The sequence below is a fragment of the Orycteropus afer genome, unplaced genomic scaffold (assembly GCF_000298275.1).
Source record: "Orycteropus afer afer isolate SDZICR_OR568_19922 unplaced genomic scaffold, OryAfe1.0 scaffold00016, whole genome shotgun sequence".
Taxonomy (NCBI): Eukaryota; Metazoa; Chordata; class Mammalia; order Tubulidentata; family Orycteropodidae; genus Orycteropus; species Orycteropus afer.
Genome location: NW_006921603.1, coordinates 12,277,084 through 12,299,839, shown reverse-complemented (window position 1 = coordinate 12,299,839; position 22,756 = coordinate 12,277,084). Strand labels below are relative to the sequence as shown.

At 37.9% G+C, this 22,756-nt stretch overlaps 1 protein-coding gene across 1 annotated transcript in view; it reads right to left on the bottom strand.

The window, feature by feature from the left end:
- LOC103213658 (inaD-like protein) overlaps positions 1-22,756 on the bottom strand; it is a 216,320-nt gene that overhangs the window by 28,880 nt on the left and 164,684 nt on the right. The window contains exons 9-14 of the mRNA XM_042783334.1: positions 21,634-21,717; positions 15,774-15,967; positions 10,134-10,281; positions 8,879-8,965; positions 4,894-5,008; positions 3,616-3,647 (exon numbers count right to left, since the gene is read on the bottom strand). Of these exons, the coding sequence (XP_042639268.1) occupies positions 3,616-3,647; positions 4,894-5,008; positions 8,879-8,965; positions 10,134-10,281; positions 15,774-15,967; positions 21,634-21,717 (660 nt within the window). The remainder of the gene's footprint in view (positions 1-3,615; positions 3,648-4,893; positions 5,009-8,878; positions 8,966-10,133; positions 10,282-15,773; positions 15,968-21,633; positions 21,718-22,756) is intronic.

Below are 22,756 nucleotides of genomic sequence, written 5' to 3'. Positions count from 1 at the left end.
AAGCAAAATTTGAATATTGTTTAGTTGTTGTTATGTGCCGTTGAATCGTCTCTGACTCGTAGCGACCCCTCCTTGGGTTTCTGAGGCGGTATCACTGTAAAAGTAGATTGTCCCATTCTGAGGAGTGGCTGGTGGGTTTGAACTGCCAATCTTTTGGTTAGCAGTCAAGTGCCTTAGGCAGTACGCCATGAGAGCTCCCATTATTTAGTAGAGTTCTCAATTTATATGGACGTAAACATATGACAACTATGACTTAAATGTCAGGGAAGTTGTTGTTGTAAAGGGACCCATGTGACTGCAAGGCTTCTACAGTTTAAATTGATCAAACTCTGCATTTTAAATATGTATCTACAACTTAGCATGTTTCAATTACACCTTGATAAAGTTGGGGAAAAATTTTTAAAAAATCACAAAAACCCTATGTGAAAGAACTTAAAAAACTTATGGTACATAAACCAAACCAAGTCCATTGCCATGAAGTCAATTCCAACTCCCAGTGACCCTGCAGGACACAGAACTGCCCTGTTGGATTTCCAAAACTGTAAATCTTTATGGAAGCAGACTGCTTCATCTTTCTTCCACAGAGCAGTTGGTGGGTTCAAACCAATGAATTTTTGATTAGCAGCTGAATGCTTTAAACATTACGCCATCAGACCTCCTTTGTGGCACATAAGTATAAGGAATTATTCTTTATTAATAAGATCATTATCAGTTGCCATATCATACTTATAAGACAGAATAATGGCAATGCTGATCTCTCCAATCACAAGTAGCTTATACTGATTTTCCTAAGTATTTGGGTCTAACTTATAGTTTCTAAATGCATCAACAGTTAAGCCCTGCCTCCAAAATGGCACGATGAGCTCTGGTGGCATGTGCCTAAGGCATTTGACTGCTAACCAGAGGGCTGGAGGTTCAAACCTACCAGCCACTCCTTGGAAGGAAGGTTGGGCAATCTACTTCCATAGTGATACCGCCTCAGAAACCCAAGGAGGGGTTGCTATGAGTTGGGATCTGATTCGACGGCAGTGCATTTGTGTGCGTTCATTATGCATTTAATGCTTGGATCATGTTGAGAGAACAGGGTTGGAAATAGCAGGGCTTATTATAACACCTCCCTCACCCCTTTTTTTCTAAGAGTGACTAAAAATGACCAGTGAAACATAAAATATTATATTCTAAATCTTGGAATGCAGAAAAATGTGGAGGAATGTGGCTCTGCAGTATTATTATCCCCACTCTACAGATGAGAAAATTGAAGCTAAGTGACTTGCCAAAAGTCACAGAGCTAATAAATGGTGAAGGCACCTTCAAACACAGCTATGATTGACTCCACAGAAGAAAGCTATGCTGGATAGCCCTTTCCTGTAGTTAAGCTATGATTAAAACAAGGTCATAATTTTTTACTACTTCTTCTTTTTTTTTTTTTTTTATTAGGATTTGGGTGAAGATTTACAGAGTAAATTCACTTTTCATACAGCAGTTCACATATACTTTGTCTCATGTCATTGAAAAAATCTACAATGCAGCAGCTCCCCTCCCACTTCCTCCCCATAGTTACCTCCTCCCAGTGTCCATCCCTTCATACTCTTCTGCACCCTGAGCTAGCTCCCTGTGCATAAGCAGCCCTTCCTTCTCCCATGATTGTTCTCTCCAGGGCGTGTGTCTACTTGAGGTAAATGTTTAACTCACATGCCTGTACTTTGTTTGGCTGGAAACCACAGTTGTGGGTTCAATTCCAGACCTGAAGGGCAGCTAGGGGCCATAGTCTCAGTGGTTACACCAGGCTCTATTGGACCAGCAAACCTGGTCCCCACCTTCTTTTTTTTTTGCCTCCAAATGATTGTGAGTTTTGTACCACATTGTTCTCCCTCTTTATGCAGGATATCCTACATCCCTTCCAAGTGGATGGCAGTGGTAGCTGGGCACCATCTAGTTCTTCTGGTCTCATAGTTGTATAGGTTGCAGATCTGATGGTGTACCAGTCGCTAGGACCGATTGTTTCCATTAATTTTGGTTTTCTTCTTTCTTCTTGACGAGAAGAGACCCATTGTTGCATCTAGATGGCAGCTTCCTAGCTTTTAAGGTCCCAGTCGCTACTCGCCAAAGTAGTAGGTGGAACAATGTTTTGTATAGTATGTTATGCCAATTGAGCTTGATGTCCCCTGCGACTATGGTCCCAAGCCCGCAGGATCAACTACTCGGTCCCTCTGGGTAGCTGGCTGTGACCAAATAATGACCATAACCTTGCCCCTTGTCAGCTCTACTATACACCTGGGAATTCTGATCATTCACATGAACTTATAGGCCCATTGTCTGCCAACCCTATATATGATCTTGGATACACTCTCCATTTAGACATACCTAATTGTTTAGCTTGTTCACCCATCTATCCGTCCCTATACCCATGTTTGCTTTCACTGACAACTCAGTACTGTATATGCAAAGGGGTTCATATTTGTTGTCTGTACTGCCCATGTAACTCTCTATGTCTTTCTCATTCTCAATGCTGCCATATTGGTCACTCACATTTGGTACATTGCCCTTCTCTTCACCCAAATCAATATTTATCTCTATCTATCTAACAGCATTCCCTCCCCTCCACTCCCCTCTCACCCCTGGTAACCAACAAAGAAAATGTCCTCCAATATATAAACCTTTCCTTAACTTTTACAATAACGGACTAATACAATATTTGTCCTTTTGTGACTGACTTATTTTGCTCAGCATAATGTCCTCCAAGTTCATCCACATTATGCGGTGTTTTGCAGATTCTACATTATTCTTTAGTGTTGCATAGTATTCCATTGTGTGAATGTACCAAAGTTTGGTTATCCATTCCTCAGTTGTTGGACATCTAGGTTGTTTCCAAGTTTTGGCTATTGTAAATATTTTACTACTTCTTGAGTCCCCAGTTTATGGCTAAACTGATCAAAACAGAAATTGCCTGTTTTGTGAAAATCAGGTTTTGAGAAATTTATGAATTGAAATGGATCTTACACAGTCTTCTCACCAGAGCCATTTAGCTGTATGTATCAAAGACTTTAGCAACAAGCATGGTTTTTGACCCAATAATTTCATTTCTAAGCATTAATCCTGAGGAAATCATCCGTTGTGTGTGCAAAAATTAAAATACAAAAATGTTTTGTTATTAAAGATGTCAAGAACTGAAAAATATGCAAACTGTTCAGTAAGAAGTTGATTAAGAAAATTACAGCATGTTTATATAATGGAATACTGTACAATGAATAAAAGTCAAAAAAGTATATACTGTCAAAAAAGTACTTATTGGCTTGCATAAGATTTCATGCTGCAAAGTGAAAAAGACATACAAGAGTATGTCCAATATGATACTACACTTCATTTCATAAAACATATACACACATGCACAAAATGTGGTGGATAGGCATATGTGGAAAAAAAAGAAGTGGCTATCTTTGTGCTTAAACATAATTTTCTAAATCTTTTTGTTTATGTTATATAGTAATTACTTACTACTTCAGTAATTTGAAAGCACACATAAACAATTCAATAAATTTTACTAAGGAGAAAATACATATTTTAAGCAAAGCCAACACAAACCAGCAAAGAAACACAGCAAAATTAATGACTCACTCTGATTATCTCAACAGTCCTTGGTCCCGTATCTGTGCCTATAAATAAACAAAGAAGTGACACAATTAACTTTTTGAAAATTCAGAAATAATATATTTAGGATACAATATTATCTCATGAGAATGGTATCATTTTCTAGACCTTTCATGAAAGAATACTAAAGCAAGAAGGCATTATACATTCTCTCAATGTCTAACCCGGCAGTCATTGATCAGGAGCTGTGTCCTCTATTACAAAGAGGTTTTCTCTCTGTTTGACATCGATGCGGCCATAATCATTTGGTCTGACAAAAGCTGATGGACTGCCTGGAACAAGGTGATTAAATGGCTTGGAGGGTGATCCATTTGTGTTTCATTGTCTATTTTTCTGCCTTAATCAAACATACTTCTCTACCCAATGAAAGAATTAAGAAGATTCTCTCTCCCTACCCATCCCCAACCTGTCTCCAATGGTCTATAATTTGTTATTTTTTTCTTTGTAAATAGTTTTACTTTGGATTTTTGTTTTTTGTTTTTCATGTGCATGTATACAAAGTTAAAGGCACATTCAAAAAATGATTCTCTGTGGCTTGACTTCCTTTAGAACAGGACTTGCAGACAGCTTGGGACTACGTGGTTAAATCCAAAGGTTTAAAAACATTCTACTGAAAGTGAAAATTGCTTTTTAAAACACTAATAAATTAGGCCAAAGGACTAATGTACCACGTGAATCCCAGCTTCCAAGAACCTGAGACCAGAAGAACTAGATGATGCCTGGCTACCACTGGTGCTGACCGCTCTAATGGGGATCACAATAGGAGGTCCTGGATAGAGTGGGGAAAAATGTGAAGCAAAACTCAAAATCATAAAAAAGGCAAGGCTTAGTGGTCTGACAGAGACTCCTGGACTGAGGCTATGCCCTTAGACTTCCTTCAAGTTTAGAACTGACTCACCCTTGTGGCTCAACTTTCAGGCAAATGATAGGCCTATAAGGTGAACAATAATACCAGGGAGATACAAAGTCATTAGAACAATCAACCATGTGAAAACAAAAGGGCACCACTTGCCCAGTGCCAGTGATAAAGTTCAGAAGGCAGGAAGGGATAGGTAAGGGTAAAGAGAAATGGTAAACACAAGGAGGAAGTGGGAAGAGTGCGTTATGTGCAATCAACATCACAACACAATATGTATGAATCGTTGAGTGGAAAACCAAATTGTGCTGTAAACTTTCACAATAAAAACAAAGAAACAAACACTAACATTTTATAATTAGTTAACAGAATGATTTGTATATAAATACCTGGATTTTTTGGGGAAGGATGGGAAGCTCTTTTTGGGCCGCCCAGGTTCTGCAGGCTGGGGATGCAAGGCGTGATGGAAGGAAGAAAGAAGCTGTGTGTGCTGTGCTGACTCTCCTGAAAAGGAAACCCATGGCTAGCTGTGCTGAAACAGATTCCGTCCTAACAAACTCATACTATCTCTCTTAATTACTGAATCATGTTAATTATTATTGTAATAGAGAATTTTGAAGAGGCCAAAAAAAAAAGGGGGGGGGAAATCACCCAAAGTCTCCCATTTAATTCCATTTATGGGTAATCCCATTTATCCTTTTCTTCAATGTATATATGGTTTCAATCATCAAGGCAGAAAACAATCTCCCATCTTCCTGATTCTTTTGCTCCTCATGAATGAAAAAACCCACACATTTCCCTAGGTTGCTACATAGCTATATATGATCTCTTAATGGGCAGAAAGTGTCATTTGGAGCTCTTGGGTGGTGTAAATGGTTAACACACTTGGTTGCTAACAGAACGGTTGGAAGTTTGACTCCACCTACAGGCACCTCAGAAGAAACACCCGGTGATGCACTTTGGGAAAACTGGCCATTGAAAACCCTGTGGAGCAGAGTTCTATGCTGACACACATGGGGTGGTCATGACTCAGAACTCAAGGGTAACTGATAAATGTGTCTTATGGGGCTACAGTCAACATTTATTTCTCTCCTACCTAAATTACATGATATATTTTGCTAACACAAGTCTAATAAAACCTTGATTAATGGTAACTCAACCAACTGAAAACCTCAATTGTAGGAGAAAATAGCAATTATCAAGGGGAAAAGGCTTGTTTTAGGGTATGTGTTTTTTTTCTTAGCAGATTTTCCTGGGATCAGTAATACTTCATTCCAATCAGCTATACTTCCCTTATTTGTCCTTTTATTTACTTAAATAAATACTTGAGGTCTAAAATGTACAGTCATTTTATGGCTAGTGGCTATTGAATGAAAACTGTACACATAGCAAAGGCCCTTTTTAACGTAGAAAGTACTGCCAAAAATGAATGTTCCTTCCAAATTAAAACTGTGCCTAATAGTATCATAAAATTTTAGGCTAAACCTAAGATCACAATTATCAGTTGACATAGTATAATTTGATTCATTTCCTTAATCCTGATGCAAGTTGTTTAACATTGCTTTAAATATGAAAGATTTCAAACTTATAGAAAAGATGAAAGAACTGTATAATAGACATTCATGTACATAACATATAGATTCTAAAATTAATAGTTTGCCATATTTTGTTATTGTAAATATATTTTCTTTATCACATATCCAAGCATCTATCTGCCATTCATCTTTCCACCACTCAATTCATGCTTTTTTTTTTTTTCAATTCATTTCTAAGTAAGTTGCAGACATTGATACACTTCACAGTGGACATACACATTTAGAGGAGTGTTTTCTTACTATGATTAAATCAACGGTGGGACCATGGATAACTAATCAGAATTGAGGAAGTACAGCATACTGTAACTTTCCTGTAAAACTCTCAGAAAAATGTATTTGTCATGGTTTTTATAAATATGTACTTTGCTTGGATGTATTCCCACCGAAGAAAAGATTTCTCAAGTGCTTTTTTTTCACCCAATACACACTTTTATTTACAAAGTAGAGACACTCTTTCCTGATTATTGGGAAAAGCTATTTTAAAGAAGAGTTTTGGTGGCCCCAAAGCTAGAAGTTCTCTACTAATCAATCTACTTTCTATAGGCAAGCCAAGTGGTTATGAAATTCCAGCTAGCCCTCAAAAGGCAGCAGCTATCTCCTTGTCTTGTAATTGCCCAGAAGAAAATCTGTGCCCTTAGAGAGCCCAAACTGCTTTCAATAGGTCTGGATTTGAATGTTTGGGAATGGGATCCTCTTTTTGTCCATCTGGATCAGGGGCTGGTTTTCAGCTCATAGGGATGGAAGATGCTTCCTTTTTACAGCTGGCTATAGGCTTTCTTCAAACTGGCCCACTATCCATGCAAACAGTCATATCTCGGCCATAAATTTTAAGGACAAGGATAGAAAACCATTTTTGATTTTTAAACTGAGATCAATTTCCATCCTGTGAAATAGAAAATTCTGTGCAACATTAGAGATTAGTACTGAACAAAATATGACAGCTCACATTCACATACAGAAAAATGATAATGGTAGTTTATTTGACATTTAATTACACAGTTTTTGAATTTGTTAGCTTTGTATTTAACCTAGTCTGAAGCTTTATTAATTACTAAGATGCTCATATATACTCCTCAAGAAGAACAGAAACCAAGCTCTACTCACCCACTCACCTGTCAATCCAAGCTTAAAACACAAGAATTTCTTTGATCTCTTCATACTTTGGTATGTACTATTCCCTCTATCTGAGGTCCCTTCTCCCTTTTCTACCTGTCAAAATCTTTTGGAGTGAACCCCAATGGAATGTTCTCTGTGTAACCTTCTCATACTCTGCCAGGAAGAATAACTCCATCTTCAGTATTGTTCAATCTATACTCTAATCTCCTGTGTGCATCAATGATTTAATGAAACCATTCAACTAATATGAGTCTTCCATTAAGGAAGCAGCCTGGCTGAAGCAACTGCTTTGTATCTCAAGTTCCCACTGTTGATAATCTAGTCAGAATCATCAACCGTCATCTCTTGAAACCCCACTGCAGCACAATGTCTAAGTATGTATGCTATTTGATGTCCATTATGGAAGCCAGAAATGCAAAAAAAGAAAACTTCCAAAACTTAACATGGTGTTTTTATCAGGTATCAGAATTCTTTGAGACAAGCTAGCTAGTCTGAGCTAGTATGGTGATTCTATCTGAACAGTTATTTTTTCTCACCCATTTTCTAAGACCAAGGAGGCAAAGGAGGCAGCCAATAGCATTGCAGAAGCATCTCCTTCTGAGCAAAGGTCTTGAAGAAGCTTTAAGTCTAAGGCAGCCAGGGAGAGGACCAAAAGTTGTTTTTAACCTGAAAATAAAGTCCCATCCATAACCCACAGAAGAGATTAGGAGGAGACATGCATGTTTCTATAGTTTCATTATGTACCAAATGGAACTAAACAAATAGTCTACCATCTTCATTTTTGTCAGCTGTTATAATGAAAAAAGTGCAGTGAAATGACTTTGTTTTTTAAAAAAGTGGCACTTATGTCTGCCTTGCAAATAAACATAAGATGTTTGCTAACCCACAAAATATCACCCACCAAGAGAGAAACCCACAGGAGAAACCTCCACATTCTTTGCTCTCCCAGGAATATGCCATTAATTGCTCTCAGCATGTGTGAGTGGCTATTCACAAGTTAACTTTATAGCAATATTTAATTGAATGAATAGAACAATGTTGTGCTAATGAGGGTCAAATTGCCACCAGATGTTGCTTCTTTCTTTCCTTTTTTTTTTTTTTTTAAATAAACACAGCTGTGTACATGTGTACATAGGCAATATAGAACTAATAGTGGGAGAGAAAAGTGGTTCTGAGAAAACATTTGCAGGCCATAAAGGGGAGAAAAATCTGGGGATTAATGAATTTCCATGCCACCTTTCAAATTCATTTCAAACCAGGACTTGGAACTGGTTCATTCTGGTTCAACTTCCTGCCGAGAATGTGCCTTTCCATCCAAGTATACTGAATCACAACCTACATTTTAACAAATCCTCAGGAGATTCTTATATATCCCCAGGTGACCCTCACCTGAAGATCTTGTTTAAATGTGATTCTTAATGTGTACATACAAATCTTATTAAAATGTAGATACTGATTCAGTATATCTGAGGTGGAAATGCAAATTCTCAGCAGGGTCAAGCCAGAATAAACTGGTTCAAAGCTATGTTTCAAATATACTCAAATACACTGAATTTTGTGTTGTGAATATGCTACATATTGGTAATTATCTCCAAACAATCATTTATGAAATGGGGGACTTTCTCCCAAGTAAGGGCAAGAGAGTCAGTGAGTCATCACCAACCTGACTATTCTGTGATGTCTTCCTGGAAGAGGGCCAAGAACCAGCTTGAAGTCTCCCAATCTCCAGCTGTACAAGCCCCTGAGCACACTTGGGAAATAAGAACAGAACAGAAATGAGAAACAGCAGCTTTTATGTTCAAAACATCCTAGCACAGCCTCCACTCATCTCTGTAGCCAAGAACTGTAAAAGGGTGGTGAAAACAATGGGGAAAGGGAAATTCAATAATCGAATCAAAGTAACATAAATTTAAAATCATGTCAATATTCATCTCATGACTTTTTGCTGATAGCATGGACCTAAAAGGATGGAATTTCAATTCATCTCTTTTCTCTTTTTCTTCTTTCCTTTTGGTGAAAGTATAAATGAGCAGTGAAATAATTAAGAAAAAGTAGTGAAAGGAAGAAGGACAGAAAAATCAAACACAGATAATTTCCAAACACAAATCTTCTCTTGAGTAACAGCTGAAAAGTTGACTCTCAGGATTTTGAAGTGAACAAAATTCACTTGTCTTTGCAAAGGCGTCCACTGCTGTTTGTGAAACACATAACAGACTGCAAAAGGTTAATGCTCCCAGCTGCCAACCAAAAGGGTGGAGGTTTGAATCCACCCAAAGGTGCCTTGGAGGAAGGCCCTGGTGATCTACTCAGATAATCAGCCATTGACAACCCTATGGAGCCACTCTACCTGACATACATCGGGTTGCCATGACAACTGGCTTTATAGTTGAATGGAAATTTATAAGAATATTTATTAACCGGTTTCATCCATGGGAAGTAGGATCCATGTAGTAGAGATACTTTGAAGTGAATTTTGAACTCCAGGGACAGGAAGCTTGGGTGGTAGGAAAACTACTCCAGCAGAGAGCTGTATGTTGTTGGGCATGTCATTTTACTTCTCAAATTCATCTGTACAATAAGATATTGTTCAAGAAAATCTTTAACATTCCTTCAGACAGTAAAAGCTCAGTTGGATGTATTCAAAATAAAATGCTCCCTGACACAGCACTAAAAGTGGGAGGATGGATTTTGTGACTCTAGAAGAGTTTACTCATCAAATGCATTTAGAGGACAATTGTGTACTTTTGGAATTCACAAGTATGAACATCTAGCTTAGAAATCCCAGAGTACGGTTCCCTGAATGCTGTTTAGTAAGTCATCATAAAATCCAACCCATTTTATAATCAAGCTAGATTAGAACAGTTTCCACTGGACTTGAGTTGTGCCAGCTAGTCAGAAACTGCAGGCAAGGGACTCACCTTGAGGATAGTGGCCACTGTCTCCTGTGAGGCATTCCTCATGTCCTCTCCATTCACAGATAAAATCTGATCTCCTTGAATCAATCTCCCATCAAGGTCTGCAGCTCCGCCTTTCACAACGTCAGAAATAAACACTCCACTTCCATTTCTGTTAATACCATAAAACAGTGAGGTACTGGCACAACTTAATTATTTCTTTGTTAAGTAATCTGAGATTACTGACATTCTATATACATGCCTTAAATCTTAAAACTTTTGAAAGAAGGGCCCTATAAGGCCATATAATACAATAACATTTACCAGCTTCCCAAATGATAAATGTTAGAGCACTCACCATTAAACTTTGTCTATTTATGCTGCCTATTGTAGTACTTATTTTACAGGTCCAAGAGTATAATTGCTACAAAATGATATCAATTTTAATGAAGTGAAATGGAAATTCACTTTAAAAGGTACAGTTAAATACTCTAAAAATATTTAGGTTATTTCCCTAGAGAAGATTAGTATAATTACTACCAATCGTCTGTCAGTTTGTCCAAGTATGGTAGCCTACATGTTGCTGTGATGCCAGAAGATATGGATCTGTTATTTCAAATGCCAGCAGGGTCACGCATGATTGACAGGTTTCAGTGGAGCTTCCAGACTAAGAAAGACTAGGAAAAAGGACCTGGCAATCTACTTCTGACAAAAATGGCCTATGAAAGCCATTATAGCCAAATAGCAGCAGAACACTGTCTGGTATAAAGCTGGAAGATGAGTCCCTCAGGTTGGAAGACACTCAAAATATGACTAGGGTAGAATTTTCTCCTTAAACTACAGTTGACCCTGATGATGTAGATGGAATAAAGCTTTTGAGACCTTCATTTGCTGATGTGGTATGACTCCAAATGAGAAGACAGCTGCAAACATCCATTAGGAAACAGAATGTGGAATATACAAAACATGAATCTAGGAAAATTTGCACATAGTGAAAATGAAATGGAATGTTTTAAGATCAATATCCTAGGTTAAAATGGACTAGTATTTGTCATTTTAAATCAGACAATCATATATAGTCTACTATGCCAGAAGTGACAAATTCACTGTCAAAAAGAATATTTCAAGATTTATCCTGAAATACACTGTGGTCAGAGATAAGATGTGCAAGGAAGACCAGTTAATACAACTATTATTCAAACTTATTCACAAACCATTAATGCCAACGATGAAGGAATGGAAGATTTTTACTAACTTCTGCATTCTGAAATTGATTGAACTTGCAATCAAGATGCATTAATAATTACTTTTCTGAGGCAGTATCATTATAGAAGTAGATTGCCCAATCTTCCTTCCAAGGAGTGGCTGGTGGGTTTGAACCGCTAGCTTTCTGGTTAGCAGTCTAACGTCTTAGGCATTATGCCACCAGAGCTCCTAAATGATGCCAGAGATCACATAACAGAATTTTGCAAGTCCAATGACGTTTGCATTGGAAATATCTTTTTTCAACAACGTCATACATGGAGAAAGCAAAAAGCAATTCAAAGACAAGAAATAAAGAAAATACCAAAATGGATGTCAGAAGAGACTCTGAAACTTGTTTTGAATGGTGAATAGCTAAAGCTAATGAAAGAAATGATGAGATAAAAGGGCTGAACAGAAGATTTCAAAGGGCAGCTCAAGAACACAAAGTAAATATTATAATGAAATGTACAAAGACCTGGAGTTAGAAAACCAAAAAGGAAAAAACAAGCTCAGCATTTCCTAAGCTGAAAGAACTGAAGAAAAAATTCAAGCCTCAAGTTGCAGTATTGAAAGATTCTATGGGAACAATATTGAATGATGCAGGAAATGTCAAAAGATGGAAATACTACATATAGCCACCATACCAAAAATAATTGGTCAACATTCAACCATTTCAGGAGGTAGTATATGATCAAGAACCAATGGTACTGAAGGAAGAAGTCCAAACTATGCTGAAGACACAGGTGTAAAACAAGGCTTCAGGAATGGAATACCAATTAAGACATTTCAAGAAATGGATGCAAAACTGGAAGCACTCATGTATGTATGACAAAAAATCTGGAAGACAGCTACCTGGCTAAGCAACTGAAAGAGAGCCATATTTGTGCCTGTTCTAAACAAAGGTGAGCCAGCAGAATGTGGAAATTTTCCAGCAATATCAATAACATCACACACAGGTAAAATTTTGCTGAAGAAATTAAAAAATGGTTACAGCAGTACATCAACAGGAAACTGCCAGAAATTCAAGCTGGATTCAGAAGAGGATGTAGATTGAGGGATGTCATTGCTGATGTCAGATGGATCTTGGCTGAAAGCAGAGAATACTGGAAAGATGTTTACCTGTGTTTTATTGACTGTGCAAAGGCATTTGAGTGGGTGGATTGTAACAAATTATGGATAACATTGCAAAGACTGGGAATTCCAGAACACTTAATTGTGCTGACCAGAAACCTATACATAGACCAAGAAGCAGTCATTTGAACAGAACTTGGGGTTACTGCCTGGTTTAAAATCAGAGAAAGTGTGTGTCATGGTTGTATCCTTTCACTATATTTATTCAATCTATATGCTCAGCAAATAATCTGAGAAGCTGAAGTGTATGAAGAAGGGTGCAGTATCAGGATTGGAGGAAGTCATTAGCAACCTGTGATATACAGAGGACACAACCTTTCCTACTGAAAGTAAAGAGGACTTGGAGTACTTACTGAGGAAGATTAAAGACTATATAGCCTTCACTATGGATTACACATCAACATAAAGAAAACAAAAATCCTCACAATTGGACCAATAAGCAACATCATTATAAACGGAGAAATGATTGAAGTTGCGAAGAATTTCATTGTACTTAGATCTGCAATCAACACCCATGGAAGGAGCAGCCAAATCTGCTGCATTGGGCAAATCTGCTGCAAAAGGCCTCTTTAAAGTGTTAAAAAGCAAAGATGTCACTTTGAGGACAAAGCTATGAGAGACCCAAGCCATGGTATTTTCAATTGCCTCTTATGCATGTGAAAGGGGCATAATGAATAAAGAAGACAAAAGAAGAATTGATGCCTTTGAATTATGGTGTTGGTGAAGAATACTGAATATATCATGGACTGCCAGAGAACAAACAGATCTATCTTGGAAGAAAGGAGCTCTGGTGGCATAGTGGGTAAGGTTTTTGGCTGCTAACCAGAAGTTTGGCAGTTCAAACCCACCAGCTGCTCCATGGAAGGAAGATGAGGCAATCTACTCCTGTAAAGATTTACAGCCTTGTAAACCCACTGGGGGTTGCTATGAATTGGAATTGACTTGATGGCAGTGGATGAGCCTTGGAAGAAGTACAGCCAAGATGTTCCTTAGACATGGATGGTGAGACTTCGTTGCACTTATTTTGGACATGTTACAAGGAAGGACCCATCCCTCATGAGGACCTCATGTTTGGTAAAGTGGAGGGTCAGCACAAAAGAAGACCCTCAATGAGATGGAATCTGTCCTGGAAGAGGTGCAGCTGGAATGCTCCATGGAAGCGAGAATGGCCAGACTTCATCTGTTCATGTTGTAAGGGACCATTCCCTGGAGAAGGATATCATGCTTGGTAAGGTGGAGGGACAATGAAAAAGGGAAAGGCCCTTAACGAGCTGGATTGACACAGTGGCTGCAATGATGGGCTCAGGTATAGTAAAGATCATGGGGTTGGCATAGGACTGGATAGTGTTTTGTTCTGCTGTACATGAGGTCACTCACTATGAGTCAGAGACAACTCAATGGCACCTAACAACAACATTGAAAAGTTTTCCTTTCACCTCTGTTCCTAGTCTCCAGGTTCCCTTTTTGTAGGCAACCAATGTTACCAATTCCTTGGGTACCTCCAAGAGACATTCTGGGTACATATAAGCAAATATATGTGTGTACAGTACTAATGTGTGTGTGTGAATGAACAAACATACATACTTTTCCCTCTAGTTTTGTTTTCTTTAAGTTTGCTTTTTTTTTTTTTTCACTTAATATGTCTTGGTGATTGATCCTTATCAGTACCTGGAGCTTCCTCATTTCAATGATCAGCTACCTATTGATGAACTAGAAGTTATTTCCATACTTTAGTGATTGCAAACAATGTGCAATTAATAACATATCTGCAAGTATTCATAGTCTTAGAATTGCTGGTCAAAGTGAACTGTAAATTTTGAAAGCTATTCATCTGACCTATTACAAGGGAATTTTTTTTGCTAAGGAATATACATATTCCTTACAAACTCAACCTGAAATACTGGTGCTTTGTGAAGACTATTTCATTAATCCACTAAGAGACAATAAAGCACAAAATCATTACTCTAAAATGGAATCTCTCCAGACATATGTATGTGTCACAACAAGAAAGCAAACCTCAAGATGGGTTCTGCACCAGATATGGGCCGATTTTGTTTAGAATTGTAAGACTCTCAGCTTATTTGTTTTGTAATGTATTTTCAGAGTGACAGTTTTATGTTGTTGACCTCAAACAGGAGAAAATGACAGCACAGTTTTTGGCACAAAATCCAGTGCTCAAAAAATGGTAGCTAATATTCGTATTTTATTAACAGCTTGGAATGCCAGAAAAAGCACTGGGCAAGGCATTGGAGCTCTGTGAGGGTGCATGAGATAATATATGTAAGACTAATGTGAATGCTTCCTAAGATGATAGTCAATACAATTTAAGGCAATATTGGAGTGTGACTTGGAAATTCTGCAGCCTTGTTGGATTCAGTACACGTTAGATGTCTAAAAGCCAGCAAACCATGAAAGCTAGATTTACAGTTTCAGGATATTACTTACCTCTCCAATAAACTGCAAGAGAGAACCTACTAATGGCATCCTGGAACAATTACAGTAATTCACATCATATGGTAAGTAGCAGATACTTCAACAGAGCAGCCTAACCACTAGGATCTATCCTCATTTATAGTGCAAACTATTCATTTTTTGGGATATCTTTCTTAGTAGAAAATTACTGTCATGAAGAATTGATGTTTAAGTCTCAACTGTGTCTAGGTTTAGTATAGTATGAAATTAATATTCTGTGCTCAGTGGCAGAACAAATCCAACATTGTATAAATCCACCTCTCTTCTTGGTATTGGCTGTTTCTTGGAAATAGCAACCTCTAGCACTAGTGGCGTAGTGCCTAAGGCATTTGACTGCTAACCAGAAGGCTGGCAGTTCAAACCCACCAGCCACTCCTCACAAGGAAGACTGGGCATTCTACTTTCATAGAGATACTGCCTCAGAGACCCAAGGAGGGGTCGCTATGAGTCAGTATCACCTGGATTGCAGTGAATTTGGTTTGGTTTGGTTTGTTAGTGGCTGATAAGTCTCAGCTCTAGGTGATACCAGGTGGAAAGAACCTGTAACTCTGTCCTTATCTTATAAAGGAATAAAAGTGTTAACACTCTGGCTGGATTGTGCTTGGAGTTCTATCTTGATGTGACTATTTTTTTTTTTTTTTTCAAAGAGGAGTAAAACCTTCTCAGAAATATGACCTATATTGTTCAAACATTCATAAATATTAGAATTTTAGAAATCATACCATTAGTTTATATTAGGCTTTCTCTTTCAGTGTGTATCAGCATTAGTCCCTAGAACTCTGAAGAAAAAGCCCACCCTGACTTGAATTTCTTTACCGTTTCCCAACGATGCTCAGGCCTAGTCCTCGGCCGACCTTCTTCTGCAGGTCCACAGGAAAAATGTCCAAGTTTTCCTCATCCCTGTAGTGGGCCTCATCTCTATACACCACCAGCCGTACCTTCTGGGGGGTCTGCCTCAGGGCTGTGATGGCCTCTTCATGGCTGGCGCTTCTCAGGTCAACCCCATTAACCTGCAACAACGGGCATCAGTGATGGGCTGCTGACATTAGAGGTCTCTGCCTGCACCATCTGTCTGTGGGAGCTCCTTGATCCAACCAGTGAAAAACCTTTAGAAATTTCCAGCCATTCCCAAAACATAAAGGTAGTGCCCACGAGCAGTACTAGCTGCTTTAAATATAAAGGAGGTGATTCTTATACTGCCTAAATAAGCACAGAGGGTGGGTTGGTGCATAAGATAACACAATTTTATGTTGCTGTGAACTTTACCAGGGAATCAACATGAGAGAGGGAGCAGGACCTAATAAGCTCATTTAATGGAGACCAAAAGGGCAATAAATATTAGCAGTTTTAGATTCAGTTTGCTTACTAGATTTGACATCCTAATTCTTAATGGCTAACATCACAATCCACAATGGACCCAGAAGGAAATGAGGGACAAGTATTTCCAATACCATCACAGATCTCCTGAAGTTCTCTTATTTGAATTTGGAGCCAAACAGCAGATAGGCTACATAGTAGACAGCAGACTGTACTGTAAACAGCATCAACTACAGTCAAGGCTCTGTTTTCAGTGAGTCACGTGAATTTGGGTAAGTCATGTAACCTCTCTGAGACTATTTCCTTATCTGTTAAATAGACATCACAGCCAACTTACTGATTTTTTACTTAAATCTTTATGTAGTGTTTCTATGCTAGCCTTTTATGAAATATTTACTCATTTAATCCTTGTCCTAACTCTGTGAAGTAGATAGTTATTATAATCATTTTAGAAATGAGGAAAATGAAGCATGGAGAGGTCACATGACTTGATGACAGTTACACAGTTGGTGGAGGAGGCAACATTTGAACTCAGACAATCTGCTTCCACCCTTAGTCCCTATATTATTATGTTGCCTCACAACTTACCCTTAGAATGTGCTACTGGACCCCACTGCTACAAAGAAAGTCACATCCTGATTCTGGTTAGTGAATTAGATAGGGAGAAATCAAGGAGCAGAGCAGCCCAGGACTCGGCGGAAGGGAGTCACTGGGTAACGAAATCCTCAAGGTCACAGCCAGGAAATAACAAAACAGAGAAAGATGGGTTCACGCTATAGATAGGAGGACGACAGAGTGGAAGAGTTCCTTCAAGATGCCCCTTCTACTCCTTTTCTGGTCTCACCATGTGTGCTCTGAGCATGTTGAGCTCATCTCTGAACCTCTGTTCCTTCATGTGTACACGAAGGATCCGTCTAAGGCTCTTTCCAATTCTAGCCTTCTACAGACTATGGATGGTTACAAAGAAGGGAGAAAAGATGCATGAAACCTTGAAGAAGGTGACTTTTGAGCTATTTTTAAAACCTAATTCTATGAGCCAAGAAAATGTTTAAAAGTCTAATTTTCAAGCTGCTAGTTTTTTGTGTTTTTTTTTTTTTTCCTGGTATATCTTGGTAGGCTTGTGTACTTACTTAAAAAGATTATATCTAGAATAATAGTGGTTAAAGAAATGGGTTTTGGATATAAATGGATTTCAGTTATAGTGCAGATTGTAACTTACTGGCTATGTGAAACCTTGTGTAAACAAACTACTTAAACTATGCCTCAGTCATGTAATCTATGAACTGCTGTTGATAATAATTAACAACAACTACTATTTAGTGTTGTGAGGATTAAATGAAAGAAATCCTGCCAAACACTCAGCACAGGGTTTGTTTGGCACGTGGTTAAGCTCAATACAAGTTCAGGATGATATTTCACAAGGAATAGAAAGAATTGCAGCCAGTCTGTTTTTTCTCTGCATGGCTATTCACTGTTACCTTAGACCAGTGAATGCATTCTCACTGTTTAAACATAAACCCTCAGAACAAGGGGAAAACAACGTGTTTAGAAACTGTGGTCTGAGCTGATTAGTTTCCTGTATTCCAATAGATGGCACACAAGACCACTCACTCAACTCAAAGACAAGTTACCTCCAAAAAACTAAGTTACCTCTTAGGCTTACTTCTTAAGCCTCTAAGTACCTTTTCCAAAAACCCTACCAATTATATTTTTAATTAAAAATGTTGCCATTAATCTCTAATATTGCAGAAACAATTTCTCATAAATTCCAGCATCAAGATATCTGCTCAAATCAAAGTGATCTGTCTGACACACTAAATTTCCAATGATCATGAGGGAAATAATGCTGTGTGGCTTGACTATTGTGGAGTGATGTATTATCTTAAGTGCCTTATACAAGCACTATATGCATTATTTAGAACACTGATTATAGAGGCATAGGGGTAGTAACAGGTGTACAGGTGTATGAAGAAGTGGGTGAACAACTGTTTTAGAAGGAAAAGATAATCAAGTTAGTCATCACACATTAACCCTCTATTTGTTCTGCTCCCACTTGTACCAAAATAGAGCAATGGGTAAGAGTAAGAACCAACACTAAAAGGAGAATCAGAAAGAAGATAGTCCATGCTAATCATATAATCAGAAACCTTTCCATGCTGAAAAATTACTTGACTATATTTTTGAAAGGAAAATCTGGCTTGTCATAATTTTAATCTGTTGTTGTTGTTGTTAGATGCCATCGAGTTGTCTCTGACTCAGAGCGACTCTATGCATAGCAGAACGAAACAATGCCTGGTCTTGTGCCAGCCTCACAATCCTTGCTATACCTGAGCCCATCAATGCAGCCACTGTGTCAATCCACCTCACCGAGGGCCTTCCCCTTCTTCACTGACCCTCCACTTTACCAAACATGACATCCTTCTCCAGGGAATGATTCCTTCTGACAACATGACCAAAGTAGGTGAGATGAAGTCTGGCCATTTTCATTTCCAAGGAGCATTCTGGCTGCACTTCTTCCAGGACATATTTGTTAAGTCCTTTCAGCAGACCATGACACTCTTAGTATTCTTCTTCAACACTACAGCTCAAAAGCATCAACTCTTCTTTGGTCTTTCTTATTCACTGCCCAGCTCTCACATGCATAAGAAGCAAATGAAAATACAATGGCTTGGGTCAGGTGCACCTTAGTCTTCAAGGAGACATTTTTGCTCTTCATCACTTGAAAGAGGTCTTTTGCAGCAGATCTGCCCAATGCAATACGTCGTCTGATGTCTTGACTGCTACTTCCATTGGTGTTGATTGTAGACCCAAGTAATATGAAATCCTTGATAATTTCAATCTTTTCTCCATCCACCATGAAGCTGTTTATTGGTCCAGTTGTGAGGATTTTTGTTTTCTTTATACTGAGGTGTAATCCATCCATATTGCAGACTGTAGTCTTTAATCTTCATCAGTAAGTGCTTCAAGTAATCCTCACTTTCAGCAAGCAAAGTTGTGTCATCTGTGTATCACAGGTTGTTAATGAGTCTTCCTCCAATCCTGATGCCATGTTCTTCTTCATATAATCCAGCTTCTCGGATTATCTGCTCAGCATACAAGTTGAATAAGTCTGGTGAGAGGATACAACTTTGATGCACTCCCTTCTTGATTTTGAACCATGCATATCCCCTTGTTCTGTTTGAATGATTTTAATCTGAGCATGATATTAAAAGGAGCTCTGGTGGTGTAGTGCCTAAGGCACTTGATTGCTAACCAGAAGTCTGGAGGTTCAAACCCACCAGCCACTCCTTGGAAGGAAGGCTGGCAATCTACTTCCATAATGATACTGCCTTGGAAACCCAAGGAGGGGTTGCTATGAGTCATATCCGACTTAACGGCAGTGAGTTTGGTTTTTGGTTTATGATATTAAAACCATGAACGATCAGCTTGCCAAATGCAGAGGCCTCTCATGAGTGGAAAGACTATTATTTGGAAAAGATGAAGGGCTGTTTAGCCTCCTGGTCTCAAATGTCCGATCAAAGCTGGTCTGTTTTCTTCTAAGGGTAACTTTCAGGCCACAGGCTAATTAAGCACATGTACAGCACATACTGGCTACAATGAGAACAGATCCAAATGTGGGGCCTAAAGCTGCTTAGAAAGGAAGGGTATTACCTGACCAAACTGGGAGCTGTATTTCTTATTGAAACACACACTATGTTCTCATGGACTAGATCCTGTCCTGGTCATCTTTAATGAGACGTGTAGACCATCCAGCCAGACTGGGTAATATGATTCTGGAAATGGTTTACTTGACGTTTTCCACTTGAAATAAATTTGTTTTCGTCATGCTAATCTACTGAGTGTTCATTTATACATCAATATACTTTATGGAAAGGAGCAGCTACAGCTGAGGGTCCATCAATACAAATAATTTAGTTTTCTTTTTTTAATTTAGTATTTATTGAGGTATAAGGGACTAAAATAAACCACATATTTAAAGTGTACAATCTGATAGGTTTTGGAATATGTGAATTACATCTGTGAAATCAACACCACAATCAAGAAGATGAACATATCAGGTTTAGGGTCAAGTGACCATATAGAATAATTGTGGACTTACAATTCATATAAATATCAAGGCACATATGAATCTGTCCTCTTTGAAAGTGTAATCTATTTCATCTTATAAAGCCAATTATGATAATACCAGTTGCTTAGAAAATGTAGGGAAGGGGGAAAAAAAACAACCAAAATTCTTAACGACTAAAAAAGTGTTGTAAGGTAAAACAGTCCCGCCAATTCCCAAAGAGGCCTCACTTATTTTCCTAACCTCATACACTTACACCTTAATGAATGTACTGGGGATTTACCCTAAGCTGATGATGAAGCACAGTAAAGACCTGCAGGAGAAATCCTATAACTTGCCCTGAGTTTATTTTGCAGTCAGCCTGACCTCTCCTTTAACCCTTTCTTGTCTATATTTGCTGCCCTTAATTATATCTCTGGTTTCATCTTGGGAGGCAGAAATGAAGCACCAAAGGGAAAAATAAAAGTCTATGATGTCATTCCTAATGTGCTATATTAAAGCTGCAGAGCAAAATGCACATGCCTACCATAAAATGTTAACTATTCAATTAAATTTATCCAATGAAAGAAATAAATGTTGCCTAAAGGTTTCACACCATAGAAAAAGCTCTTTAGTTCCACCTACCAGAACGTTAGCCTGGCATTGGCTTTCCATTCATCCATTCATACTGCATGCCTTAGCACTTTTTAAAAGGCTTTAACACCTTTGGCTAAATGAGAGTCAATTTGAAAGAGTCAAGTTAAAGCATTTCAATTTTTAATAAGTACCATATACTACCTAAAGGGAGAAGGTTCTGCTTTTTCCTCAACTTGAAAACATAGATGGCAAGATATGGACCTCCATTTGAAGTGACGATATATTAGGATTTAAAAAAAAAATTATTGTAACTTCAATAAAGTCCATAAACATCAGGTGTCTGTGTTTGTGTGTATGTGTTTTAGGAGGGAATTTAAGAAAGCATAGAGGAGACATGAAAAAATAAAACTGCAATATTATACAGTCTTATTTGCTATTTAAATTATAGAAGTATAAGTTGTAATTTTTTCTTTAATTAAGCAAAAAACTTTTTCACTGACAGCTTTCAGTTGATAATCTGCCATGATTCTAAACCAGGGAGCTATTCAACATATATTAAAAAAAAGAAGAATATAATACATGCTTTATAAAAGGGGAGAGAAAAAAGTGAGATTATAGTTTAGTAGAAGAGAGTTAATAAATAAACTGACTTTGTGTGCTCAAGGTCAGTAAAGGACTCATATTTTCTAGTATAAAATAAAATTTAAAGTCATATACCTCTAATATCTGGTCACCAGCCCAAAGTCTTCCATCTCTGGCTGCTGCTCCTTCTTCGTAGACTTCATGTATAACTATGGCATCCTATAAAAACCAAGTTCTTATTAATCTTCATCAACAACAATATTTCCTTGAACAAACAATCAAACCATAGGCAGCAACCAATAATTTGTAATTTGCCAATAATGTTACATTCCACTGGACATAAAGATAAGATACACAGTTATGATATATTCAGAGCTATAATTAATCTTCTCAACATTTATTACTGCATTCCCTTGGAACTGGCTTTGCCTAATATTTTAGGTTAACTTCCTCTATGTGTTTTACAATTAACCCTGTATATTGCTGCTGTGAATGAACTTGAAATGAACTATGTGTCATTCTTATTTACATTTTATAGTATATTTTGAAACATGGTTTCAAGTATTTATTGGTATTCAAGGATTTGGCATAGATGTGTGGCCTGCTGAATGGGGTTTGCCAGGCCTCATTACTTTGGCAATGAAACAAAAGAACTTAATAGAATCAGCTGGCCCTGGAAGACAGAACATGGAGTAGGGAAAACAGCTGTGTGTTCGAATCCTCATTCTACCATTGTGCAATCTGGGTAAATGAGTTCCTTTGAACTCAGCATTCTGAGCCATAAAATCAAGAAAACAATATCTAACATAGGTAAGCTTTGTTTGAGGCAAATGTTTTCATGGGTAATGAATTAAAACAGAAACAAACATGTAATGTATATCTCTTTACATTAATAACCGTAACTTTTTTTCTTATCCTCATGAAAAATAACATGTACCTATATTAAAGATTCAAGAAACACCAGAGTGTACTATGCCACAAAATGAGACTGTCCCCCATACGACTCAGTCCTAAGCCCCAGAGACAACTGTCATCAACAATTTCCTAAGGACCCCTCTAGAAAGTTTACGATTATAGACCCAAATATTTATATATTTTGATAAGAGTATTAAAAAATATTAAATTGTTCCTACTGGACCAATGAGCAGCATCACAATAAATGGAGAGAAGATTGAGGTTGTCAAGGAATTCACGTTGCTTGGTTCTACAATCAATGCCAATGGAAGGAGCAGTCAGGACATTAGACGACGTGTAGCAT